Here is a 27,814-nt window from a genome sequence, read left to right as displayed (position 1 = left end):
GGACCCACATGAAAGACCCCCTAAGCTTATTTTTACTAGCTTAGGTTTAAAACTTTCCCGACACCAATCCCACCTTGCCTTGAACAGTATGCTGCCACCACCAAGTGATTTACACAAAGAATCAGGGAAAGGACCCCTTGGAGTCCTATTCCACCAAAATATTGCCCAAGCCCTGCACCCTCCTTTCCCAGGGAAGGCTTGAGAATAATATCCTCACCAATTGGCACAGGTGAACACAGACCCAGCTCCTTGGATCTTAAGAACAATAAAAAATCAATCGGGGTTCTTAAAAGAAGAATTTTAATTAAAGAAAAAGTAAAAGAATCACCTCTGTAAAATTAGGATGGTAAGTACTTTACAGAATAACAGAAGGCTTAAAAACACAGAAGATTTCTCCTCTAGGCAAAACTTTAAGGTTAAAAAAACAGGGATAAACCTTCCTCTTAGCACAGGGAAAATTCACAAGCTAAAACAAAGGTAATCTAATGCATGTCTTTGCTATTACTTACTATTTTTGCAAAACTAAAGCTTAGTTTAGATATAGGGGGAGGGATAGCTCAGTGGTTTAAGCATTGACCTGATAAACCCAGGGTTGTGAGTTCCATCCTTGAGAGGGCCATTTAATGATCTGGGGCAAAAATCCATCTGGGGATTGGTCCTGTTTTGAGCAGGGGTTTGGGCCTCCTGAGGTCCCTTCCAATCCTGATATTCTACAGCTTATGGAGATGTATTTTCCCTGCCCTGTTTCCTTGTTGACTCCAGGAGACACAGACAAAAAACCTTCCCCCACAGATCTGAAAGTATCTTCTCCCCTTATTGGTCCTTTTGGTCAGGTGCCACCCAGGTTATCTGAGCTTCTTAACCCTTTACAGGTAAAAGAGGAATTAACCCTTTATAGGGTGAAGAGGGATTTTATGCTACCCTTAGCTGTACGTTTATGACCCCAGGTGTGGGTGAGCAGGCTCAGCCTGGCAGCAGGATCCAAGTACAGAGGAACTTAGTGTCAGGGGATCCAGGTGGAGGTAAGGAGAATTCTCTGTGGGGCAATCTGGGCACGGGCGGCTCAGTGGGAGATTTGGATGCACAGAAGCTCATTGGGAATTTTCAAGTGCAGGGGCAATTGGACTCTGTAGGGGATCCAGGTGAAGGTGTTTGGAGCTCAGCAGGGGGTGTCTAGGTGCAGGGGAGATGGGGTTCATTTGGGTGAGGGTCCAGGTGCAGGAGGTTGGGGCTCAGTGGGGAGGGTGTCTGGGGAGGCTCATTGGGGTGGTACAGATACAGGGAAGGTGGGGTTTGTCAGGGTCAGGGTGAGGGTATGATGGGCCTGCTTAACAGGGAAGCCCCAGCTTCTGCCAAGGGGATGCCGCATGCTGGGCTACAACTTCCCCCCTGCCTCCACTTCTCCCGCCCCCTTCCCCACTGCCCCATCTCCTCCTTACCCCACCCCCTTCGTCCCCATTACCTTTTTCCCCCTGTCCCCTCCTCTTCACCATCCCATGCCCCTTTCCTACCGCTCCGTCTCCTCCCAGGCTTGGGGGGCAGGAGAGAAACTGACCCCCAGCAGAGCAGGCTGGGGCTGGGTCGCTCCACTTCCTGATGCGTGGCAATTGCAGGGCAGGCCCGACCCCTGCTTCAGTCCCCCAGGATGCATAGCTTAGGGGCGGGGGCCTGGGGGGAAGGGGTGGAGTGGGTGCGGGGCTGGGCTGGAGCAGGGGTGGGAAGAGGCGGGGGGCAGGGGCGGGGGCCATGAGGAAGAGGTGGAACGGAGCAGGGGTGGGGGCAGCTTTCCTGGCCGGCTGAGCCGGTCAGAAGATCAGGCTGGCTGGCCAGGGCCCCTGCTGATTGTTGGCCCAGCGCCACTGGCGCCATGGTAAACCCGGTACTGTGGGTGAGGTGCTGTGGCCTGCAATGTGCAAGTCAAACTAGATGATCATGATGGTCTCTTCTGACCTTAAAGTCTATGAGTTTTTTACAATAGCAAAGGATAACCCCCCAACCCCCTAAATAGTTTTGCCTCAGATATAGAGGCATGATGCTAACCATCCTGGAATCACCAAAAATGCCTATCACCATCTTCTTCCTCCATGTCAAAAAAGGGATGGTACTTGAGTGGAAGTTCCCTTATTTCACAACTTCACCATCAACTGGAAGAACCAGTTTCACTTTTTTCAGCCTTGCCTTTCTGAACAGAGGAAGGGGAACACAGGAAAAAAATCTGCATTTAGTGCAGCAAATTCCTCCAGTGCTCACATGATAAAACTGGGACTTAAACTGTATTGGCTGTGTTGCCCATGAGCAAAGGAGGGTCTAAAAGCCAAAATGAAGGACACGAGCTAATATTTTGTGCAGAAAGATTCCAAAGGGCATGTGGATTTAAATAATGTCTGCCTGAAACTCTGCCTTTCAGAGAGAACTAGTTCAGTGGTTGCAAGATGAAAAGTGCCTACCTCCAAGTATTAAATATGATTAATGGGCCAAATCCTGACAGTCTCACTCAGATTTTAGTCAGTCCCGGCTCAGTCACAATTCCATTTGAATAAAAAACTCGTCAAAGCATCAAGATTTAGACCCTTCAACAGTTGTGCCATGGAATAACACTAGGGTTTGGCTCACTATTAATAGTACATTTTCTCAGGCTATAGAGAGAGCTGGTTGAAAATTTTCCATCAACACTTTTTTTCATTGGGAATAGGGGTATGTGACAAAATGAAAGTTTCTGCAGAAAGGGTCTCCTTTCCTTGAAAATTTTTGATTTTTTGTTGGAAACCCCAAAACCAAATTTTTGTTCATTTTCAGAGGTTTTCAGCTGAATTTTTCTTGGTTCCTGATGAAAATCTGAAATTTCCATTTGGGTGAAAAAGCAACTTTCCAGCCACCCCCAGCTGGATGTACAGAGGACAGCAAGTCCGGGTGGAAGGTTGTAGATATGAGACAGAGGGACAGAGACAAGATTGACAGCTGTAAGGAGCAGCGTTTATCTACAGCTCACACAGCCTGTCATTCCCAGAACAAACTCACTCACTGTTTGCTTCCTGGCTCTGATTGCACTCCTACTTCCTGGAAGGCTGGAAAGAGTTAACAGCTGCAGGCAGTTGGGTGAGTTCAGGTGTGTCACTTTCTTTCATTCGCCCTGCGCTGTGCAGTTACAGTGTGTGTACTTGGAAGGCAGAGGAGCTCAGAAATGGCTGACTGTGGCCCCGCTGCTCCAGAAGGGCTGCCCCAGGAACTGGTACTAGGTAGCCCTGTCACTCAGGCGAAAGGGCATCAGGTCTGTGAGGGCAATGACTTCTCAGGTGAGAAAACTGAGGGTGAAGAGTTGAATGGCCGCGAAAGCCCAGAAGCGACTAGCCCAGGACCTGACCTGCAGTGCAGTTTGATTGTAAATGGCTCTGAGATGGCAATGGGCCAACCTGGCCTTCTGGAGCAGGAGAACAGTCTGGAGGATGGGCAAGAAATCCTGTGCGACTTCTGCATGGCCCAGAAGGTCCTGGCAGTGAAGTCCTGTTTGACCTGCATGGTGAATTACTGCGAGGACCACCTCCGGCCTCACCTGGAGAACAGCAAGCTGCGGAGCCACAAGCTGATGGACCCCGCAAAGGACATTGACCTGCAGACCTGTGAGACTCACAAAGGCCACTTGGGGTGGTTCTGCCAGACTGACCTGGCGTGTGTCTGTGAGGAGTGCCTGGCCAAAGAGCACAAGGGGCACAACTTGCTCACCTGTGAGGCAGCCAGGAAGGACAATGAGGTGTGTCACTGCCTGGTATTTATTGGTGTTCATTGGGGGTACAGAGTGATCCAGGATGCAGAGGGGCATAGAGGCAGGGTGGGGCCCAGGGCCTTCTGACTCACAGCCTTTATACACTGGTCTTATGCTGTTGACATCAGTGGGTTTACTCCTGATTGAAGCTGCTCTTGGTTTCATTAATGAGCAAAGAGGGATTTGTTGTCCCTGGCTGTGGAACAAATCCTCAAGTCTTTTCTCAGGATCTACCCTGTCAAAACCGCCACTCACAGTGGTGTAAAGCAGAAGTAATCCCATTAACATCAATGGGCCTGATTCTCCAGGGTTTGAGATCGTGTGTCACTACTTCTCCCTGTGCCAAGTGGGTATAAATTGCTACTGTTCTGATTCTGAGCTCAGAATTGGGCTCAACAGAGTCACAAAGGAGTGAAACCCGGGGAGGGGATGTCGGGCCCACTGACTTAGTAAGGAGTAAAGGCTCCAGGATTTGACCCTAGAGCGCACCACTGTGTAGTGTGTAGCACTGAAAGACTCTGGTTTGAGGAGTCTGGGCATACAGTATTTACCCTGCACATGGAGTTTTTCTTCCTGTACTGAGTGAGATACAAATCTGTGCCCTTTGCAGCTTGTGTTTACCTTCCCTTCCCACTCCCAGCTGGGGGGAAATGGGCTCCATTCCAGGAGCAGGTAGCTGTTGCCAGTACCTGCATGGGAAGGTTTGTTAAAAATGCTGTTGATTTAGCTGTGAATGGGCTAAAGGTTTCCTGATTTAAAATGAGCCAATGGTGTGTCTCAGTGGTATAAGCTTTATAAAGGGAATTCTAGTTGTGCCTATAACCTGTCCCCTCAACCAACCTGGCTTTGGTATGGTATGTGAGAATCAAATGGGCTATTTCATGTTAGTAATCTGGTCTTTTTGTTATGGGTAAAATTTTCTAAAGGACCTATGGGATTCAGGAGCCCAAGTCCCATTTTCAAAAGTGACCTAGGGCCCAATTTTAAAAGGTATCTAGGGGCCTAAAGATGCAGTTAGGGGTTTGGAGGGATTTCAGTGGGAGTTCAGTGCCTGGGTGCTTTTGAAAATTCCACTAAGCACCTACCTGTCTCTTTAGGTGCCTGAATACCTTTCAAAACCTGGCCATGAATCACTTTTGAAACTATGACCTATGGCCCCAAGTTACTTAGGTGCCTTTGATAAATTTACCCTATGACACATTTAGGTGGATAAGGCGGGGAAGGGGCATGATCCTGCAGTCCCTACTTGTAGGTGTCATCTTTACTAATACAAGTCAGCTTGCATGAGGAAGGATTGGACTTGTGGGTAAGGGAACCCATTTTCCTGTTTGATTCTGCCTGATGAGCCTCTCTCCTCTCCCGCTTTGTATCCACCCTTGGTGACTAGGCCGTTGCTGTGAGTAAAGTATATGTCCTGGAAGCTGCAGTGAATCATAGCTTGGATACTGGGTGGAGACATGGTTCCCAGTTGTCCTTACTGCATCTATGAAGTAACCTTTCCTCTTGTTCTGACATGCCATCCTGGGATCTGACAGCCAGTGTCTGTTCTTGAAGTTAGAGGTTTCTAGTTAGCAGCCCCAAGCCTCAACCCCCTTCTCCTGCTCCCCTTTTCCACCATTGACTTCAAAGGGTTCAGAGCCAGTCTGAATTTAACCCTTTTCTGTTATCCTGCAGTCAGCAGGTTCTTTCCCTGCTCTTCCTTTATCTAAAGCCTCCCAAATCTCAATACCATTCACACACTCAATACCATTCCTCCTGGGGACTGGTTGCAACAAAGACAAAATCCATGGCCTGGAATGTGCTGTGGAATATATTTCTCTTTTGATGCTTAGGGCCTGGCAGACACTCAAAGGACCAAAGGCTAGGATGCATTGATGAATAATCCCTATTGCTTATTTTGTTGGGGTACCAAATTCTGAGTTGCCGAGGGTATTCTTTGAGGAATGGTCAGCTTTGTTGCAGGCATATAGGATCAGATTTCCAGTGGAGCTCAGATCCCATGTAAGCACCTAAGTGAAGAGGTCGCACTTTAAAAAGTGCCTAACACCTCCCATTGGAACCAGTGGGAACTTCTGGGTGCTGAGTAATCTCACACAACTGCAGATGGTCTTATTTATAGATATCTAATGCTCTTTTGAATTTAACTAAGCTTTTGTCTTTGGTATCTTGTGGCAGAGAGTTCCACAGGTAAGTATACATTTCATTAAAATAATCAGACTTTCTTGTTTTTGTTAGTCCTGGCTGAACTGCAGAAGATTTAGAGTTTAGAATTGGTCTGGATAAACCAAATTTTGTCTCCTTCTCTGAATCTATGGGCTCTTCAAAATTGCTCTGGAAAAGTCATGAGAACAGCCTTTTTTTGTGAGATTTTTAGAATTCTGACTCAAGTCCATGTGTGGAACCTAGGATCTTGGGTCTTCTCTCAGCTACATGGATGTAAATCTGGAGTCACTCCACTGAAGTCAATGGAGTTAAACAAGTGTGAAAACCAGTATAAATGAGAGCAGACTCAGACCCTAGAAGTGAGAGGGAAACTTCTTTCAGAACCTTGAAAATTTTTGCTTCAAATTTGAGTTTAGAAATGTTCCAAGATTTGGGTGGGGTGGATGGATTGGTTTTACATTTGTTAACCATTCCAGCTGTTCCTAGTCTTTGTATGAAAGATCAAGGCAAAATCCAAACCCCAGGCTCTTGTATTTTCCCCACTCATTGATTTGGATTCTGACATTTCCCTTCCACTGCTCTGGATGACTAACCTTCTTCGGGCTTAGTTACTACAGCCATGTGTGACCAACGATGTTTTATTTGCTGATTCTGTTGCTGTCAGAGGCTTTCCCAGGCACTGAAGGTAGCAGGAGCTGCAAAGACAGCATTTTCCGATTTATTGTGTCGCTGGAAAAAATAACACACTCCCCAGATCAGACAGACGCTAATAAAAATGTCCAGAGTGTTGTGAGCCCTGCTCTTGTCTGTGTGAAGTGGCACTGGTTCCAGCTGGCTGCTTTGGGTTACCAAAAATCAGTTATAGAGTTTCACAAAACACCCCCTCTCTGCTATCCTATCTGATCACTGAAAGAGTGGATTGTTAACACCTGCTTCATCCATTCACAGAGTGAACTTGTGCAGACCCAAGCAGAGTATGACTGGAAACTGAAGTCTGCTGAAAACGCAATTGTCAAGTTGCAGAATAATACACAGTCTATAGTGGTAAGGACAGAACTTGGGTTATTTCTTCTCCTCAGATTAAACTGAACCCATAGTAATGGCATGAAAATGGTTGTATGATATTTAATGGGAGCCTGGATAATGGTCTTACACTCCTGTATGTGTGAAGTGTATGCAGCCTCCATGTCTCTGTCATCCGCAGACATCTCCATGCCTGTTCCATGCCACTGGCATGCTCTCCCCTCTCTGGTCACAAGCCGCTACTCACATTCCATTAAAAACCCTGAGAAGCAGGACAAAAACGTGCAAACAGGGCAGGTTGGATGGAAGAGTGGGTAGGACACTCCCCCGAGACTTGGGTTCGATTCCCTGCTCTGCCACAGTCTTCCTGTGTGACCTTGGGCATATCATTTAGTCTCCCTCTGGATCTGCTTCCCACCTGTACAATAGGGAGGATCACACTGCCCTGCCTCTCAGGTGTTGTGAGGAGCAATATGTTAAAAATTGTGAGGTGCTCAGACATGATAATAATGGGGGCCAGATATCTACCTCAGAGAGAGAGATTTACACAACTGAGAATTGAGCCCATTAACTATTACATAAAAAACAGCTTGACACCAAAGATTGAACTGGGAGCTCAGAGAGCTGCAATAGCTCAACTAAAGCTCCCTACATGGGGCTGTAAACTAACACATTTCCTCTGTGTATTGCACACAGAAGGGGGCTTGTAACAAACATTCACCTGGCGGTTACGCTGAGATACTGAATTCCAAATTCTTTGGACAAATTCAAATCACATCTCAATGTCACAGCTCAAGCTCACCTCCAGCCCTGAAGTGCAGTTCTAACCTGAAAAGTGACTATAAAAAGACAGTGTGGTCCTAGCCTGGGTAGAATCAGGATGTCCAGAGGCCACATGACAATTAAAATGCACCACTGTCAAACACTGAAAAACTTCACCAAATTTCAGGCTTGTTTTGAATTGAGGGGGAGATTTTTGGGCTGCTTTGCCTTTAAGCGAATGGGTTTGCTCATCTCATGAGGGAACACTTGCAAGTGCCAAAAGATTTAGTATTCCAGGGCAGGATCAGCTTTGTGCTGGCTTCTGTTTGTGGAGAATACACCCAGAACTGTTGTTTGATGATATCATCCAGCTGTCTGTGTGAGGCATCTTTGGTGACTGTCATCTCCACAGGGCTTCCAAAGAGCAGTGTCATGTTTAAAGAGTTAGAAAAGGTGACTGATTGTATTAATTGTTACCCTCTTGAAATTGTCCTGTGCTGGTGCAATAATACTCACGTAAACCCACAGACTTCACTGCATGGGACAGCCTCCACAGCTGCTTCCCTGGATAGCACTGTTCTGATGTTTCTTTTCTGCATGGCAATTCATGGTAATTCCAGAACCAACCCTCAGGACATGGCTGATGAGATATGAAACCCTTCATTTCTAGGTGGCTGCTTCAAATCTAGGGGAAAATTGTTACCTCCAGATAGCCTCTGTTAGATAATTTGCTGGTTTGAGTCCAGTTTCTATTTCTGGATGAATTTTCAGATCAACCTTCCACTGCCACTGGCTCTAACTCGCCTCTTTTTAGGCAGTCAGAGTTGAAATGGGAGGTAGGTGTTTAAATACTTTGAGGATTTGGTCCTCAACTCTGATAATCTGGGAGAATGAGGGTTTTTTGTTTGATTTATAAGGAAGTGTGGAGTGGATCCAAGTCAACCTGGTTGTAGCCATCTTGCTGGAGAGATCCTGTAACCTCTCCATGCGACCACATGGTACTTTCCCCCCAGGAATTGTTGAGTAGAAATCAGGGCAGAATTTTACCCTGTTATTCATTGAAGTTATGCCTTATTTCCATTTCCAGCAGCAGGGCTCCAGCCCCAGAGCAGGTGAGGCTGCATCCTCTGTTACACACAATACCTGTCCTACTTCAATAATGAGAAGGGATCCTGTTTGTTTTCTCACTGTATTACCTTCTCAGTTATCCAGTGGAAGTGCTTCGATGTCTGTTTCTGTGTGCACTGTGCTTTGTCACATGGGAAGCTCATTGTGGGAACAGAGGTATTCCTCCTGTGAATTTTCTCCCCTCTCTGTTGGTGCTTTGAGAGACCCCCACCCCAACTCCCCAATCCTCCACAGCAAGTCTCAATGCTTTGTAACTTGGCCCCCAGCCTTATAAATAGGCTTGGAAGAATTTTATTTTTATTTTATCATTTCAGCCGACTGTGTTCAGATTTATTTTTAAGCATTTTTATTTTTTATTCATTTAAACGTTTACAGTTGTGGGAAGTTATGGGAGTGTCAGCCAATGAGGAGGTCAAACAATAATTATTTCAGGACAGTGCATGTTGAAATTCAACAGATGAAAGCTTGATAACCATTACCACACAAATGGTCAGCATCACATGTCAAAATAGCCAGAGTCACTATCATCAACTCAAACTCTGCCAAGTGCTCAGGCAGCATGTTTCTTGCTGTGCCTGTCTGTGAATTTTGATTATTGTTGATGGAAATATTTTTTCGCTGGTTTGGGTGTGTACAGCGAAATCGATCTTTACTGAAACCTACCAATACAAATCTAATCTTTCCATGCTGATTTATAAAGAAATGATGGGGATTAACTGGGGTGTCAGCACTGCGCCTTACTCATTCAGAAGGCTTGCTATTGGGTTGCTGGTGTCAAATCCCCCCATAGCCAGGAGCTGGGCAGTGCATAACTGATTCAGGCCTATGGTCTACTGTGATCTAGTCCCATAACACAATGAAAGGGAAAACACAGTGCTACATGGGCATGCTTCCTTCATGCTTCCAATTCTCTGTTCTGAAAAGAAATGTCATCCCCTTCCTGTGTCAGCTCAACACCTGCTGCAACTTTGATTGGGATTACAGGTTACCCTTACAGTGGTTCCACAGGTCGAGTTCACTTAACCCTTCTGTCACAGACAGGTATTTCCCTGGCTATGACCCTCAGTCAGTCAAAATCCAAGAGCCCTCAACTGCTCTCAGGGCGTGTGTATGTGCATTTGTGGAGGTGTGTTGGGGAATAGGGGAAGAGACCATGATCTGCTGGAAATGGGGCCGTGGGTTCCAGTCCTTGGTTTGGATTCACTGATTAGCTGTTGCTGCCACTGTCTTTGTGCTGTGGAGGCATCTCCACAGTGATTAGAAAATGTTGTTTGCACATCCTGATGCATTTGCCAGGAAGGTGCAGTGGTGACACAGCAAGGCTGGTTGGAAAAGTCAACCACGGTGGCTTTTGTCCCTGTAGAGTTCTATCTCCGAAGTGAAGAGCCTGGTGTCGGGGCAGTTTGGGGAGCTGTTGGAAGCCGTCAAGATGGCCCACTCGGATGTTTTGGCATTTCTAGAGGAGAAGGAGCGTGTGGCGGTGAATCAAGCCAACGGGATTAAGACACATCTGGAGCACAAGCGTGCTGTCATGGAAGAGAATAAACTCAGGCTGGAGAAGATGGCCCTCTACACCAGTGACATCCTGTTTCTTAAGGTACCATGATGGATAAGGCCTTTCCGTTATAAAGAGCCAGGGGATGGTGTGTCTGTAGATTAGTGTTTGGTTTGAGGCATTCAGGTCAAGTGTGCAGTACGATTAGACTGCATTGTGCCATTTTATAATTGAAAAATGGTGCCAGGCCTTCTTAGAACATCTCCTGTAACCTGAAATGGAGATTCTGACTCCAAATTCAGAACTGATTGGCCCTCCCTAGGCTGTGGAGTGTAAGACTGGGATTGTCAAAAGCGCCTCCCAGCCATAAAGTGCTCTGAAATCTTCTAGGAAGAGAGAGAAAGGGAGATTTTTTTCATCTTTGTTTTTAAAGAAGGAAAATGTTTCAGACCTCTAAAGGCCACCTTGTTTGAGTCTAAACTGTGCAAAGCTCCTGGGTGAAGATGATAGAACTTAGCAACTTCTAGAGATAAAGGTGTAAGGCAAAGACTTCTCTTCATTCTCTCTGGAACTGGCTGAGATACATTATTAGCCTACAGCCAACAACATCGTCATTTCATTATAAATGGTTGGTGTGTTGTTTCCTTCCTTATTTTATGACCATGGTTGTCTTTTTCTAATGCCCTCAAGTACAGGGAAGCTTGTAGTGAGGTTCGGAGATTGCTGTTCCTCGGCTTTAGCTTTACAATCATAAAGTTTAGCTGGTGAACTTCATATTCAGCTGATCTTAAATATCTCCCAAAATACAGGTTCCTGTATCAGCTGAGTTTAAGTTCTTCAGGGCTGCAATGGAATGTTAAGGGTCAGAGTCTGATACCACTAAAGTCAATTGGGATTTTGCTAGTAACTTCATGGTGAGATGGATCTGGTACAAAAACAGCCAAATATATGAGGAAAATGAGCAAAAATAGAATTGTTTTTTTGGCAGGAATATTGTGAGCTCAAGAAGAACACAGGGGATGATGCGCTTCCCAGTGTTTATATTGGACTCAAAGATAAACTGTCAGGGATCAGAAGGGTCATCTCAGAGTCAACAGAACACTTGCTACAGCTTGTACAAACCACCTATAAGGAAAAGCTCCAGGAGTTTTCAAAGGAAGGTGAGTTTCATCCTCTGCCTTGCAGCTGTTTAAATGAACATTTGCACAGCTCTCCGTGTGTGTACAAACACTTTAGTGCTATCACCAAATGGCAAAAGTGAGGCCCTGATAAAATGCATGCTTCCCAGGCCCCTAGGAATTGTCAATCCCAAGGTCACAGTGGCAGAGTCACGAATAGAACCCACCAGACAATCCTTCCTGTCTGCAATGAGATCATCATGCTGGATTTGCAACATCACACACTGATTCCTATGGTAACAGATTGTGATGTAAAGCTTGTGATTTTACTGTATGTCCAAGCATGAGGGGAAAGTGGGTTGATTAAGGGGTGTGCGTGTTGGGGGCAGGGCCGGCACTTCCATTAGACGACCCTAGGCAGTCGCCTAAGGTGCCAGGATTCGGGGGGCGACATTTTGTGCACTCCCCACGGGGCGCATGGGAGCTTCTGGTTCTGCTCTTGTCGCACCGCCGAAGAAGGAGCTTCTGCCGACGTGCCATGGAAAACAGCGGCCAGCAATTGAGCAGCTCAATGACTGCCGCTGTCGCCTGCGGCATTTCGGCGGAGGGTCCTTCTTCGGCAGTGCGATGGGAGTGGAACCGGAGGCTCCCGCACGCCCCATGGGGAGCGCACAAAATGTAGCCCCCTGAATTCTGCCTAGGGCGCCAGAAACCCTGGCGCTGCTCCTGGTTGGGGGTGATGTGTCTATTTAAGCACAATACTGTGATTAGAAAAGAAAGCAAGCAGAATGTATAAACCTTCCACGTATTTCCCCCTCCCCTCACTATTTAACTTTGTCCCAGTCTGTCTTTCAAATGAGCAACCCACCGCAATCAGCAGTTAATGATTTATTATGTGAAAAGGCCTGGATATTACCTGGGTTGCATCCTAACGCCTTTTAAGTTCACAATAGAAATCTGATAAGCAATATGAGTCTGACAGGATCCAGCTGAATTCCTCACCCTCCCATGCATTAACATTATCAGCTGGCTCTCCGCTATTCCACTTGTTTATAGGTAGTCACTCCTGTTTTCCCCAGCAAAGCAAAAGCTATTTGCTATTAGGTGCTAGTGCTGTATGGAGGCCACAGCATCAATCCTGCCTTGCTGGCAGTCTTGACACAAAGTCAGGTATGAGCTGGAGGTGACAGCAAGGAAACCAGGCTCTTTCCCAGTGTGAATCAACTCAGCCACCTGGGAACTGAAGTTATTTCCTTGAGAAACATACAGACAGGTGAGGGAGATGTGGAATTCATGGTGATTTAGCTGGTTTCAACTCCATATGAGTTGTAGCATTTACAGAAAATGTGTTGTTTTTTCCCCTGGAATCAATGAATACTGCAATTTAATAATAATACTTTGTCCTTCTCTACTGCTGTCCATCCAGCGATCTCCAAATGCTCTATAAACATTGCCCACAATTATCCTCCCATGAGCTGGCTGTTTGGTGACACTCCGGCAGTGCAAAGCAGCCAGAAATCCAGCTTAACCAGTCACATGGGGATTCCCTCATACTGTGGCATAGGGCTGGTGAAGACCATCCTAGCCCCAGGATAGAAATTTACCTCTGTCATCTCAAGCTATTGCTTCTCCCAGTCCCCCGTGATTTCAGTCCTGCCCTTTAGTGGGACAACCTGATAGCTGTTGCTGATTTCTTATCGTCTCGTCTCTCCTGTTTTCTATCTTGCTGTTCATTGACGCTCCCTGAATGAAAGACTTTTATTGGGACTGTCCTGCAGCCCTGACTACTCTCATCTCCACCTGTTGCTTTGCAGTTTGATTCTGTTCTCCTCTGGGTTTGCTCTCCCTCCCATTTCTGCATACTTGAGTATGATTGGGTTTATGCCAGAGAAACACCTGGCAAGGAAGGACATGAAGCAGCTGCCTAGGGTACAGAGTGAGTCTTGTGTTTTGAGTTTAGCTGATCAGAGAGACATCATGAAGCCCTAAAAATGTCCTGGACTGTGCCACACCAGCCATGAGTGCCCTTCCTAGGGTGGTGTGCAGCAGGAACTGTGAGGTTGTTGCACTCTGCTGTGCATGCGCCTGCACAAATGCAATCAAGCACCAGGCATTGTCCATTGCACTGAATAAGTCTCAACCGCACCTCATCCCTACTCCCTAACACTTGAGCGCAAGAGGCAAGGCAGGCACCAAGACTAGGTATATCTGAGGAGATGTGGGGTTAAGTGCAGCCCTTTTCATGCATTTGAGGCACTAAGCTACCCAATCCGCTCTTCAGCCCTTCTACTGCCTTTAGGCTGGAGTAATTTACCAGGAGTATTCCCTAGCCATAGCTGAAACAGATGTAGCTCTGCAAGCCACCTAGAAGGGCTCAGCAGGTGACATTTTGTGCTTGACTCTTCTACACCATGTTTCCCCATACTGCTTACACAAAGTCCCAGGAGGCCAGGATTCAGTGGGCCTCATCCTGATCTCACCCACGCCAGCTTCACACTGACATTATTATTAATTGTCGTTTGTGTTAAAGCAGTGCAGTGGTTTTCAACCTGTGGCCTGTGGACCTCGGGGGAGTCAGACTGTCTAAGATTTCCAAAGGGGTCTGCACCTCCATTTGAAAGTGTTTAGGGGTCTGCAAATGAAAACCACTGCAGTAATGCCTAGAGGCTCCATTCCATGTCCTGTTCTGGTAGGGGCTGTTCCGCTGCTCTGACCCCAAAATGCAGAGAGTCAAAGGATGGAGTTAGCAGTGAGAGATCAGAATTGGGCCCATTGTCTTTGTGTGCTCACGAAACTATTTGTTCAAATTAAATGCCTGTGGAACCAGACTGCTGGTTCTTAATCCTGATAACAATGTAATAGAACAGATCTTCACACAACGCACAGTCCACCTGTGGAACTCATTGCCAGGGGATGTTGTGAAGGCCAAAAGTATAACCAGACTCAAAAAAAAAAAATGAAATAACTTCATGAAGGATAGATCCATCAATAGCTATTAGCCAAGATAGTCAGGGACACAACACAATGCTCTGGGTGTCCCTAAACCTCTGACTGCCAGAAGCTGGGACTGAATGAGGGGGATGGATCGCTTGCTAATTCCCCTGGTCTGTTCACTCCCTCTGAAACATCTCACACCAGCCACTGCTGGAAGACAGGAAACTGGGCTAGAGGGACCATTGGTCTGCCCCAGTATGGCCATTCTTATATTCTATCCCTCTGTAAGACAGCAATTCCATTCCCCTGTGCTATTGGTATCCCACCTTGAACAAACTCGCAGGATTGGTTCTGGGAATGCTAATTGTCTTTTTGTTGTTGAAGAGGACTGTGGGATCAAAACAATGGTGTCTGCAATTGTACCATCCAGGCACCGCATATCGGCTCCAGATCCAGAGACTAGGAGTGACTTTCTCAAGTGTAAGTATTGGAATTAACAACTCTAAAGCAGATGAGGCTCTGGGGGAGAGAGGAATGGGAGTTTGGAAGAAGTTTCTAGAGAGTGATCTGGTTTTGTAGTTTATCTTGGATTATCTGTATTTTAGTTGTCTTAATTGTTATCGGCTGAAACATGAGCATGGCTGTAGCTTCTTTCAATCCCGGTGAAAATTGCTTGGGCTATACAAAGGTATTCAGTTGCCCAGTGATGCTCAGATAATGGAGTGTGTGTAGTAGTGGAGTAGGATCCATAGCTCATATCTTGGGCTAACCAACATGGAGAGTGTCCACTGGAGAGGCCTCCTTAGCCATTTCAGTAACAATTTTCTTTTCTATTTAGACTCATGCCCGTTAACTTTTGACCCAGTCACAGCCCACAGATATCTCAGGCTCTTGGAGGACAACCACAAAGTGACTAACACCACGCCCTGGGAACACTCCTACCCAGATCACCCTGAAAGATTTGAGCACTGGCGCCAGGTGCTGTCAGACAACAGCTTGTACATGGGTCGTTACTACTTTGAGGTTGAAATAAGCGGAGCCGGCATTTACATTGGTATGACGTACAAAAGCATTGACCGGAAGGGGTCAGAAAGCAACAGCTGCATCTCAGGGAATAACTTCTCCTGGAGCATCCAGTGGCATGGCAAGGGGTTCTCTGCATGGCACAGTGATGTGGAGATCCCACTGAAAACAGACACGTTCAACAGGATAGGGGTCTATCTGGACTTCCCCAAGGGCACTTTGTCCTTCTATGGTGTCACTTCGGACACCATGACTCTCATACACAAGTTTGAGTGTGAATTTTCAGAGCCACTGTACCCTGCTTTCTGGCTTTCGAAGAAAGAAAACTCCATCAGAATAATCAAAGAAGGGGATGCTGATGAGAAGACTTCTGCCTTTTCTTCTTCCTCAGAGGAAGCTGCTACTTCCAACACATGTTTAGTGTCTGAGGTGGAAGCATTGGCCAGTACTTAGGTTGTAGATCAATATTAGTATTGTGTCAGCAGAGGCAGCAAGGGGATACATGCTACTGGGGTTTTAATAAGAGGGTCCATAAATGAAGCTGGTTCTCAGCTTCCTATGCCTTAGAGATGGAAAAGTCCTTTTTAAGTCATGCAATCCAACTCCCAGGGGTCAGTGCATATTGTTTCCTGCTATATATTCTTGAATGCTTTGTTCAATAGGATTTTACCTTATTTCAACATGATGGGTATTCCACCAATTCCCTTGGGAAACTTTTCCAGCTTCAAGAGACCTGATTCTGCACTTGCTTACAGTGGCATAAACCAGGTGTAACTCTATGGAAGTTAGCCATGGGCCAAATCTGCAGGTAGCGTAGCTCTGTTGAACTCAATGGAGCTATGATGGTTTATCCCAGCTGGAGATCTGGAGTGGAGTTACACTGGTGCACAACCTGTGTGAGAGGAGGAGCAGACACTAATAGGTCAAGATCTCATATATGGATAATATTCCTAATGTTCAGCCTACATTTCTTTTGCTTAGTTTCATTCTGTTACATCTGGTCTCACTGGAGGCAGAGTAGGTCAATGGACAGGCAGGCTGGTCCAGCAGCTAGAGTGTTATCATGGGTATGGGGGGGACCAGTGTTCACTTGCCTACACCTCCACAGTCTCCTTGTGTGATGCTGGGCAAGTCGCTCAGTCTCTGTGTCTCAGTTCTCCACCTGTAGAATGGGGATAATAGCCTTGCCCTACCTCTCAGGGGTGTTGTGAGGATAAACACACAAAAGATGATGAGATGCTCAGAGACTACGGCGATGAGTGCTTAAGCACCTTAGGTAGAACACTAGACTGGCAGGGAGGAGTTCTGTTCCTGAGTTGATGGGTGACCTTGGGCATCATTGTGCTTCCATTAATTGATCTGTAAAATGGGGGTAAAGATGCTTGCCCACCATTGTAAAAAAGGGAAGAGGGGCACAGTGCTGCATTGCACATTGCTATATAAGTAAATATTATAATTCTTTTCCTCTCAATCCCTCAAGTCTTCTCTACCTAATCTAGCCTTCTACTGAAACCACCTTTCTCTTTTACACTTCAGCCCTTCACTCCAGCCCCATGTGTGCTGCCTTCCTATTTCATACTGCATGTAATCCAAGCTCTGTCTTTGCCCTCATGCCTTTAAATAATCCTATTCCTGTCTAAATCTCTGAATTTCTACCCCCACATCTACTCCCTATCCTGTCTTCTCCTTGCTCCTTTTCTGTCTGTCTCACTGGCAGCTTTGTACCTTCAGTCATGCTCTCGCTTACATTTGGAATAAATCTCCACTTCCTGTCCTCCAAATACTTCCTTCCAACAATACTTGAAACCCTCCGCAAACTCTCTTCTTCCTGAAACCTGCCTACCTTGTTGTCCTCATTAAAAATCTCTCCACCTGAACGGTTGTCCTGTGTCTTTATTCTATTGGTCAGTGTGAGCATCCTGTGTTTGCAGGGTGCCATGCAAATATATGGTGCTTTATACACAGTAATCCTAGGATTCCCTTAGAAAACCACTACTTCAATAAGGCTGCTCCAGCACACAGGCCAGCATCATGATGTGTTTTGCTCCATGACCCTGATACTGTATGAAGCCCTGTGTGATGGGGTGTTTACCCCACACTGGTAATGAAAGAATTAACAGGAGCCTGAGCCCAGTTAGGCCACTGGATGGCACCTGAATTGGTGGTAGGCCTAGTTGGTGAGCAAGCCCAGCTGGCAGGGAGCTGGGTCTTCATAAAGGAAGGAGCTCAGGGTAGTGGGAAAGACACTAGAGAGGATACTCAGCAGAGGGGTAGCTGAATGTTTCCTCTCTTGGGCTAAAGGCAGAAAGAGGCCTGAGGCTAGAATTAGAGAGTTCTGAGTCAGGAGGAAGCCTGGGTATCTGGGGGCAGGTTGTTCTGAGCCAGAAGTAAGCTGGAGGCATGAAGCCTAAGGGGTATCTGGGTCTGGAGTGTGAAGGGCTGCAGGGGATGAGGGAAGAATTATCCAGCCTCTCTCTTGGCCCTAGAGAGGGGAGGGTGCTGTGGGGAACAGGGAGGCCTGCAGGGCAAGGGCGAAGATACCTAGAAGACAGAGGATTGGGGCAAGCTCCTGTGGTTGACCTTGACACAAGAGCCAGGACTCTAGGGGGAAGCCCTGGGAGGTTGTTGCTTGTTACAAAGAGCCCAGGAACAGGCTGGTGAAAAAGACCCAAAGAAAAGCTAATGGCAGGAAGAAGTCCTGGGAGATGGCAGCAAGTGTCTGATGGAGCAGACCTTGGCTGCTTGTCTTAGGGTCCCTGGACTGGAACCCAGCATGGGACTGGATTCCCCTACCAGCTAGTGGAAGGGTGGGATGGTTCCCCTCTGATGTAGGGGGATGAGGACAGGTCAGAACCTGGAGAGAAGTGTCTCCAAACCACTGGGCCCAGAGTCAGGAGCCAGAGACCTGACAAGGAATTATTTGTTGGACTCTATTAGCCCAGAAGAGGTGAGAGTAACCATGACCATGCTGCAGTGCTGAGTTATGAGAAGAGGAAGACCACTTGTCGGGACGCTACAGAGCTGCTCTCCCATGCCCAGCTGTGAGGGGCAGCCCCAGCAGTGAGTCCACTGTTGCACACATGCTGATGTAGGCAAAGCCATTTTACAAGACACACCCTCCCTCTCCTAAGGCTAGTGAACCCAAGGCACAGTGCTCCCACATATGCTGTGATACCATCTGCATTGGCCTTCCCTTCCTGTCCTGCCCCTATTCCAGACAGAGGGGTGAGGGAGAGGTCAGGTCTATACAGGGATATTGGGGTGTAATTGTAAATTAGGGGAAAAGGGGTTTCCTCATTCTGCCAACTACAAACCTTCAAAAATTATGAGTCTGGCTTAAAAAAAATCATGTTTTTAAAGTTGGGTTCTTTTCATTTACCTTCTGGTTTCTGAATGCTTCAGGTACACTTGCTTCACATTTTCAAGCTTTACTCTGCTAACCACAGGGCTAGACACGTCTTTATTTGTATACAAAAGCTGAGGCTTTCATGCAAATCATGCTTCCAGTAGCTGGGGCTTTAAGAGAAACACTAAAATCACAAGAGTCGCAATGAAATCATGAGAGTTGGCATCACTGGCTTCTGCATGTGGAGCCTATGACGTGCCCCAGCCAGGACCATGGCAAAGAGGAAGCCATCTTGATTTCTCTAGGGGGCCCTCACACTCAGCACAAAGTAATTTGCCCCATGTAGCGTAGCGGCATGAATGGTAAATACCACACTACCTGTCTCTGGGGGTGGGGGGGTGAGCACCCATGGCCTCATGGTCCCCTGCCAGTGAAGCATTCCCCGCACAGTGCAAGGAACAAAGGGCTTGCATATAAAAACCAAGGAAAGAGCTCTGGAAATACAGATACTGATAGAGGTTGGTTCCTGGGATAAACACCACTGAACAGAGAAAGAGTTTTCAGGATGACTCACATCCTGGGTGTGAGATTTATTTCTTAATCCCTTCATGTTGTGGGCCTGGATATTCCAGATGACTGTACTGGAATCCATAACCTTCCTCTCCTAGGCTGCCAGCCTGACTCTAGTGTCTGCTTGGTGGTCTATGGGGGTAGATGAGGGTCTGGGTCTCTGTACTATCCCTATCGGCAAATGTCCATTTCACAAAGCCAACATTACATCCTGGCTGACAGGCCAGGACTGACTGAAAGTGGAGTCCTGAACTACCTGCTTTCACAGCTCAAGCAGTGGTCCTTGCAGCTGTAGCTGGAGGCAGAGAGAGAGGCAGTGCAGATGAGACCCGTACTAAACTTCCTCTGCTGCACCTTTTCTTTAGATAGAGGTCTCGGGACCTCCAGACCTAGGGGATCAAGCCAGTGCTTGGAGTCTGGGAGCAGAAAGGGTGCCTTCACCTCTCAAACTCCTGTACCAAGTGCAGCTCAGCAGAAGCAAGGCTCGAGGCTGATGGAGTGATGATGGTGCAAAGGAGGGGAGAATCCAGAAGCAGCACAAAGAAGTGAATTTGATGTGTAGTGGGAATTGGAGAGGTTAAAAAGCAGGGGGAGAAGGTTTTGGGTGAGCAGAGTGGGTGGGGGTGGAGGGGAAACTGGGAGCAGAGGAAATAAAAGAGAAAATGAGATTGGAACAGAGTGAAAATGTGGGGAAGGAAACACAAGAGAATTTCAAAGAGAAAAGGATCCAAATGATAAAATCATGACCTGCTGGATACGTCGATCTTGGAAAGCAGTATAAATAAACGATAAAAGCAAGGATGATGGAAAGCCTGGTGAGGGAAAAGGAAAGCCTACCCTTTGCCCCAGGGAAATGACAAACAAGGGCAGGGAGTGCAAAGGACATCCTGACTAACTGGGGAAGAGCGGAGAGTGGAAAAGAGGAGTTATAATGAAGGTGGTGCCACAAGAGGGCACTCTTCTCCCACAACAAAGCTGCCATTGCTGCTGTGGCAGCAAGTAAGTTACTGTGTGGATTAAAAATAAAGAAATCCACCAGAAAGCCTGTCACTGTGGAAGGAATTTGTATGGAAGTGCCCCCCAGCACTGAGTCAATATGCTTGCCTGTGGAGACCGAGGTTCCTATCTGGGTCACATTCCCACATGAAAAACAGGACTCCTGCGAGTTATGGGGTATCACAGCACATCAGGGGAAAAAGGTAGTAAACTTTGATACCACTGGGGATTCCTGCTCATTAGAGGAGCAGGGCCTGGAGAGGAAGTGAAGTACTGAAGATGCATCCGCAGAGTGGCGTGGAAGCTCAGGGCTAGTGTATCAGGATATGGGGCATGTCACAAGTGAGGTGCTTCAGCAGAGCTGTGCGGGCCCCCAGAATGGGACTAGCAGGGGTGCTGCAGGTCAGGACTGAGAAGCGCTGGCAGAGCGGTGGAGGGAAGCCCAGAAAAAAAATTGTTTTATTTGTATGCTGTTCCCATTGAACGAAATACGTTCATGTCCCACCAGGAGGTTGCTGCACCGTCAGACCAGTGATGGTAATACTGTACATTAACATTTGCAATACTGAAGGACCTGATGCTGTAGTCCTTGGAGTGCCTGCAAGACCCTCTGTGGCAGAATGTATCTGTGGAGTCACGTCAAGGCTGAATGTGGGTAATATTGACTCTGTTGTGAGGGCTACCTCAGCAGGAAGCTTAGGCCATGGCTACACTTACAGTTTTGCAGCGCTGGTAGTTACAGCTGTGTTCGTACAGCTGTGTAGGGCCAGCGCTGCAGTGTGGCCACACTGACAGCTACCAGCGCTGCAGTGTGGCCACATTTGCAGCACTTGCAGCGCTGTTGGGAGTGGTGCATTGTGGGCAGCTATCCCACAGAGCACCTCGTCCCATTTTGGCGCTGTGGCTTGTGGGAAGGGGAAGGAAGTGTGCGGGTCTTTCCGCTTCCTGTTCCAATGCCCCGTGGTGCTTTGCTACACATTCCGAGCATTTTGGTGGCATTGTGAGTCTGCAGCGCGATTTCTGAGATTTCTGTTACAAATGGAGCCTGAGCTGCTGAGGACCTTGCTGATGAATGTTGCCAGCACATCACGCATGGCAGTGGAGCTATTTCTTCAGCTGCAAAGTGACAGTGAGGAGTCAGATGATGGTATTGAAACGCCTGACGCTCAAGACACTCAATTGCTTGTGGCAGTAACAGATGTGCTCAGCACCGTGGAACGGCGCCTTTGGGCTTGGGAAACCAGCACTCAGTGGTGGGATCACATCGTCCTGCAAGCCTGGGATGACGAGCAGTGGCTGCAGAACTTTCGGCTGAGAAAAGCCACTTTCATGGGGCTGTGTGCTGAGCTCGCCCCTACCCTGCGGCGCAGGGACAGGAGATTGAGAGCTGCCCTGCCAGTGGAGAAGCGGGTGGCTATTGCAATCTGGAAGCTGGCAACTCCAGACAGCTACCGATCGGTGGCGAACCAGTTTGGAGTGGGAAAGTCCACCGTTGGAATGGTGCTGATGCAAGTTTGCACAGCCATTAATTGGACCCTACTAAGAAGAACTGTGACTCTTGGGAACGTGCAGGACATTGTGGATGGCTTTGCAGAAATGGGTTTCCCTAACTGTGGAGGGGCAATAGATGGGACGCATATTCCTATTCTGTCCCCACCCCACCTGGCATCAGAGTACGTTAATCGCAAGGGGTATTTCTCCGTGGTTCTGCAAGCGCTTGTGGATCACCGTGGACGTTTCACTGACATTTACTCAGGATGGCCTGGAAAGGTGCACGATGCATGCATCTTTCGGAACAGTGCCCTGTTCAGGAGGCTGAGGGCCGGGACTTTTTTCCCAGACCGCAAGATCACAGTAGGGGATGTCGAAATGCCCACTGTGATCCTTGGAGACCCCGCTTACCCCTTAATGCCATGGCTCATGAAACCGTATACAGGGAAGCTTGACAGGAGCAAGAACCGGTTCAACTACAGGCTGAGCTGGTGCAGAATGACTGTGTAGTGTGCTTTTGGCCGTTTGAAAGCCCGCTGGAGGTGTCTTTATGGGAAGCTAGATTTGGTGGAAAGCAGCATCACCGCTGTTATATCCGCGTGCTGCACCCTCCATAATATTTGTGAAGGGAAGGGTGAAAGATTCAGTGAGGAATGGACCTCCGAGGTTCGACGCCTAGAGGATGAATTTGCACAGCCAGAGAGCAGGGCTACTAGAGAGGCCCAGGAAAGGGCTTCAAGGATTAGGGATGCCTTAAGGGAGCAATTTGATGCTGAGAGCCAACAGTAATGTTTGGTGCCTTTGCTGTGCTTTGTTCTACCTTGGTGTACAATATTTACCACTTCCTGCAATAATAAAACGTATTGTAAAAGCCATAAAATCCTTTATTCAAAGTACAGTACATAAAAGGCCGGGGGGTTAGGGTGGTGGACTGTACATTCAGAGGTTTGAATATGTCCTGTTTGGATTACTGTTCAATGTCTGCTGCACTTCAGGATTACTATGCTGCAGGGTAATGGGAGTGGAGTGCACAGGGTAAGAATTGTAGTTATCAGGGCTGGTAGGTGATCGTACAGGTGTTGGGGGCAGCTGGGGGTAATAAGAAACTGGCTGCTGGAGAAAGGTGTTTTGTGCAAATACTGGGGAACAAGAAAGAGAGCTTTGGGAGGGGTGTGGGTTACCATGGTACAGATCTGCCTGCATGGCTACGAGAGACTCGAAAGACTCAGTTTGGCGAGCCAGGAGGCTTATCATCTGCTTTGAGGTTTTTTTGGTAGCCAATTCCTTTCTCCTGCTTTCTGTTTGCCTCCACTCATACATTTTCTCTCTCCATTCCTGCGTCTTTCTCCTTTCTCTGTTGTAGTGAATCATAACTGCTTTGATCAATTCTTCTTTTGATTTTCGCGGATTTTTTCTCAAGTTCCGCAAGCGACGTGAGGCCGGTGATCCGGCTGCATTAGTCAAGGTCACTAAAAAAAAACATAGATAGAAACATGTAATACACAGAGGCTACATTGTTTATTATCACACAGTGAAGGAGTTTTTAGACTTTTTGTAGCATCCTTCCCACATACCTAACATAACACAGACAGGCCAGGGAAGCGAAGGCATGGCGAGCAATGGGGTGAGTGTTTCTGCCCCGACTGCACCTGGGAAGGGGAATTGACCGATGGGTCACTGGGGTTTATCTGCACTGGGTACAGGAGGTAGCTGGTGTTCTGCACAGGGGACAGTAGTGAACAGGAAGGTGGCGAGCTGCTGGCGGGGGGGGCGGTCCGCGTAACTGCCGGCCTGCTGGGGGGGGGGGGGGAAACGCACAGCTGTGCTGGCTGCCTGCTGGGAAGGAGGGGGGAAGACCGGAGCGCACCGCGGGGCTGGCTGCCTGCTGGGAAAGGGGGAGGGAAGACCGGAGCGCACCGCGGGGCTGGCTGCCTGCTGGGAAGGGGGGTAGAGACCAGAGGGCACCGCGGGGCTGGCTGCCTGCTGGGAAGGGGTGGGGGAAGAGACCGGAGGGCACCGCGGGGCTGGCTGCCTGCTGGGAAAGGGGGGGGGGGAAGACTGGAGCGCACCGCGGGGCTGGCTACGTGCTGGGAAGGGGGTGGGGAGACCGGAGGGCACCGCGGGGTTGGCTGCCTTCTGGGAAGGAGGGGGGGGGAGACCGGAGCGCACCGCGGGGCTGGCTACGTGCTGGAAGGGGGTGGGGAGACCGGAGCGCACCGCGGGGCTGGGGGGGGTGACTGCGAACCTGGCGCCCTGCACTCAAGTATCCCTAAATTCTCAACAGGGTTTCCTACTGCCAGATATATCACTGCTGCGTGTTACCTGGGAAGAGAGGGAGGGTCTTCTACAGCAATGTGGATTCCGCCCTGGCCCCTATGTAGCTTGCCTGTGTGCAGCCATGGTCCCCCCACCCCTCGCTGCACAGTGGATTGGACGAGTTAGCCTGACCGGGACAAGGACCACGGTGGCTCTCCCTATAAACTTGCGAAAGCACATTGCGCACACTCTGGCTGCAACTTTTCAAGAGATTACCGAGGCAGATTACAGAGACGTGATAGAGCAAATCAATGGGCTATTCCACGTTAAGGCATGCATGCAGGCAGCCATAACCCAAACCCTACTCTCCCAAAACATAAAAATCTGCTTACCCCAAGCACACTCCTCAGCTTCTTCCTCACCAGCAACTTCCAGCTGCTGCGACTGGCTAGCCTCCTCCTGGCTTGAGAAGAGCTCCTGGCTGCATGCCTCCTGGGACTCCGGGGTGTCTCCCTCCACGCCAGTAGCCTCACTGTTGACTTCCTCTACACCCTCCCCCACTTCTCCCTGCTCTGAACTCTCCATCGTGCTCCTAGGATTGGCAGTGGGGTCACACCCAAGTATGGCATCCAGCTCCTTGTAAAAACGGCAGGTTGTGGGGGCAGCTCCTGAGCGGCGATTTCCCTCACGGGCTTTGCAGTAAGCACTCCTCAGCTCTTTTATTTTGACCCTGCACTGCAACGCGTCCCGTTCATGGCCCCTTCTCAGCAAGGACTGTGATATCTGCCCATAGGTATCATAATTTTTCCTTCTGGAGCACAGCTGTGCTTGCACAGCTTCCTCACTCCAAACACTGATGAGGTCCTGCAGCTCGGAATTGTTCCATGCTGGGGCTCGTTTGGGGCGTGGAGGCATGGTTGCTGATTGATTGAATGATTGATTGCACTCCACACCTGGCTGAGCAAACAGGAAGGGGATTTTTAAAATTCCCAGGGCATTTAAAGGTGGGGTCAGCTGAGCCCAGGGCAGTGGAGTGTGCATGATTACCAGAGAGGCTTCTAAGGTATGCTGGGATACCTCCTTATACCCTGGAGGTCAATAAAAGCGCTGGTGGGCGTCCACACTTGCTGACCAGCGCTGGATCACCAGTGCTGGAATCCCTACACCCGAGGCTCGACCGGGTGTACAGCCAGCGCTGCAACCAGGGAGTTGCAGCGCTGGCCGTGCTTTGCAAGTGTGGCCACATCCTAAGTTGCAGCGCTGTAACCCCCTCACCAGCGCTGCAACTCTCTAGTGTAGCCATGGCCTTAGATGCTGTCTCCAGTAATGGAATAAGACAACCAGGTCAAAGTGCCACATGAAAACCAAACTGTTTATCATTTGCTTTGTGCCTCCCTCCCTCTTCAAAGCATCCAGTTCTTGCTGGCGTTTTCTCCATTTCTGTCAGATTTTTTCATTAGCAAAAGAGCTTCATTTTAGCAGAAATAGATTGTGTATGTGGGGGGCGGAAATCACAGCATTTATAACAAGGCCCCCTCACCTCATCACGCAGCTCCACAGCAAAGCAACAGCTGGGTTGTCCTGATGTGACTTTACTTCACTCCCTGCTCAGGGAATGCAGAGGCATTTGAGAAATAGGGGAGAGGAAAGAAGAAGGAAGAATGAACAAAGAGACTAAAAGGAGGAGGCAGGGGCAAGGAAAGCAGGAGGAAATGAAGGCTGGATTCTTCTCTTTTGTTTTGGTTGCACAGTGGCTATAATTGCTGTCAGAGAGAACTGAGGGCATCTTCATTAAATGAAACCATCTCCAAGGCATACTCAGCACCAGCCCAGTGACCAGGCAACGTTGCTGCCATGCAGAGGGTCAGAGGCTGGATACCCACTCTCTGGGGTGGCAGAACTGTGGAGTTAACATGCTTCCTCTCTCAGGAATCTGGCATTTTATGTCACACCCCAGCAGTCCTCTCTGGCTGAACTATTAGAGTTAGTGGGCACAGAAGGGATCAGCCCTACAGGATTGGGGAGAGGGAATTGCATAGGAACCTTCCTCCTACAACAGAAAAAGGTCTTGAAATGCTCCTGGGAAGGGAAAACCCTTAACAGAAAGATGGAGAGAAAACAGTCTACTAATGTGACTTGATAAAGGCAGCAGGGCTGGGAGCTAGAAGGGAGCACTTCAAAGTCAGTGATGGAGATAAGCCGGTCTCAGATTTCTGGGGGTAACCCAGTTGTCTCTCTTGATGTGGGGGGAACATGGTCTATGCGTTGCTCAATTTGTCAGGCGAACATCATGACGGCCACTCCTGGAGATCTGATACCAGACTAAATAGACCAGTTGAGCACGAAGGTGATCAGCTGGGGGAGAGCAGGCACACCGAGACACTGAGGATGTCCCCTGGCTGCCTTCTAATGCCCCCAGAGACCTTCTCAGCAGCTGCCAGTTCTCCAAGCGCCAAGCCCTCAGTGCCATGATACAATCCCTTTAAAGTGTGCGAGGACAGGAAGAAACCTGCTGGGAAAGGGGCTTCCTATCTACCTCCTGTCCTCACACTCAGCCTCTTTAGAACCAAAACGGGGGTTGGGGAGGTACCAGAAACCTCCCAGGGGAAAAAGACATCAGCTCCTAATTGTACAGCAAACCTGGCACCTCCCCTCCCTCTGTGGCTAATTGAACCTGTTCTCCTGACAGGCTGCCCGACTGAAGCACACTGGCCCTCCCACCTAGCAGGAGGCCTTATGCTAATTAGCAGTCTGGCTGACAGCTTTCTCCACTTCAGTGATATCTTTCAACCTGCCACCTGTCACCTAGCCTCTCCCCCCACTTCCCTTTGCCTTAAGGAATCATTACTGAGTGCAGCTTTCCGAGCACAGAGATAAGAAGCCATATGGGGCAGGTGTGTGTGGGGAGGACCCCTGCAAAGACGTCCTTTTCCAGGAGCAGCTGTGTGCTAATTTGGCCTAGTCTTTTGTAAAGGGAGCTTGGCAAAGGTCAAAACCATTCACTAATGGCTGGGAAGGGCAGTGAGAGCCCCCCCGCGCCTCGCCTGCTTTTCAGAATGGATGGGCCTGATCCATAGCTGGAGTAAATTTTTGAAGCCCCATTGACATCACTGCTGACAGCTTTGGAAAGCTACCTGGCTGGCTGGGGGAGGAGGGTAGTTGAACATAAATTCCAGGGTCTTGTCTCTGTGGCAATTCCTTGACTTCAGATTCTTTTAACAACAGGGCAGGTCAAAACACAGAATTTAATTTTTGTGCAAATTTTTGAATCTTCCCCTGCAAAACCTTATTTTTTCATTTGTCAGAATGTTTCATGATTTTTTAAAAAAAATTTATACACACACACAAAAAGAGCAAGAAATGGAACAAAACACAAAATGTTTTGTTTAATTTTGAATTGAATTTTCTCTCTTTTTTTTTAGAAAAAGGTATAATGAGCTCCAGAGGTTGGAAGCTAGATAAATTCAGAGTAGAAATAAGGGCCTGTTTTTAACACTGAGGTTATTTAACAACTGGAACAACTTATAAGTGACATGGTAGATTCTCTATCTCTTGAAATCTGTCTTGTAAAAAAAGATGCTCTAGCTCAGGTGTGATGGCTTGGCCTGTGTGATGCAGGAAGTTGGACTAGATGATGGTTGTCAAACTGTCCTGCAGTGGCTCATACGCATGAGTGGCAACCTCAGGGCAGACTGTTAAGAAGCAGGGCACAGACCTGAGTTGTCCGTGTGTTCTATACTTAGATTTCA

General features: G+C 48.2%; 1 protein-coding gene across 2 annotated transcripts; it reads left to right on the top strand.

Moving 5' to 3' along the window:
* Positions 1-3,094: 3,094 nt before the first annotated feature.
* TRIM16 (tripartite motif containing 16) lies at positions 3,095-17,283 on the top strand. 2 transcript variants are annotated; one of them, XM_050919333.1, is made up of 6 exons: positions 3,096-3,748; positions 6,872-6,967; positions 10,200-10,433; positions 11,320-11,491; positions 14,768-14,863; positions 15,222-17,283. In XM_050919333.1, the coding sequence occupies exons 1-6, from the start codon at positions 3,182-3,184 to the stop codon at positions 15,857-15,859; spliced, it is 1,803 nt and encodes a 600-aa protein (XP_050775290.1). In that variant the 5' UTR covers positions 3,096-3,181; the 3' UTR covers positions 15,860-17,283. The 2 variants fall into 2 exon arrangements, with proteins under 2 accessions (XP_050775291.1, XP_050775290.1); XM_050919334.1 differs by lacking the exon at positions 6,872-6,967 and having other exon boundaries at positions 3,095-3,748.
* Positions 17,284-27,814: the final 10,531 nt, after the last annotated feature.

The sequence above is a fragment of the Gopherus flavomarginatus genome, chromosome 12, assembly GCF_025201925.1.
Source record: "Gopherus flavomarginatus isolate rGopFla2 chromosome 12, rGopFla2.mat.asm, whole genome shotgun sequence".
In the NCBI taxonomy this organism is placed as follows: Eukaryota; Metazoa; Chordata; order Testudines; family Testudinidae; genus Gopherus; species Gopherus flavomarginatus.
The sequence above is the reverse complement of the archived record's forward strand: the minus strand, read 5'-3'. Positions and strand labels throughout refer to the sequence as shown.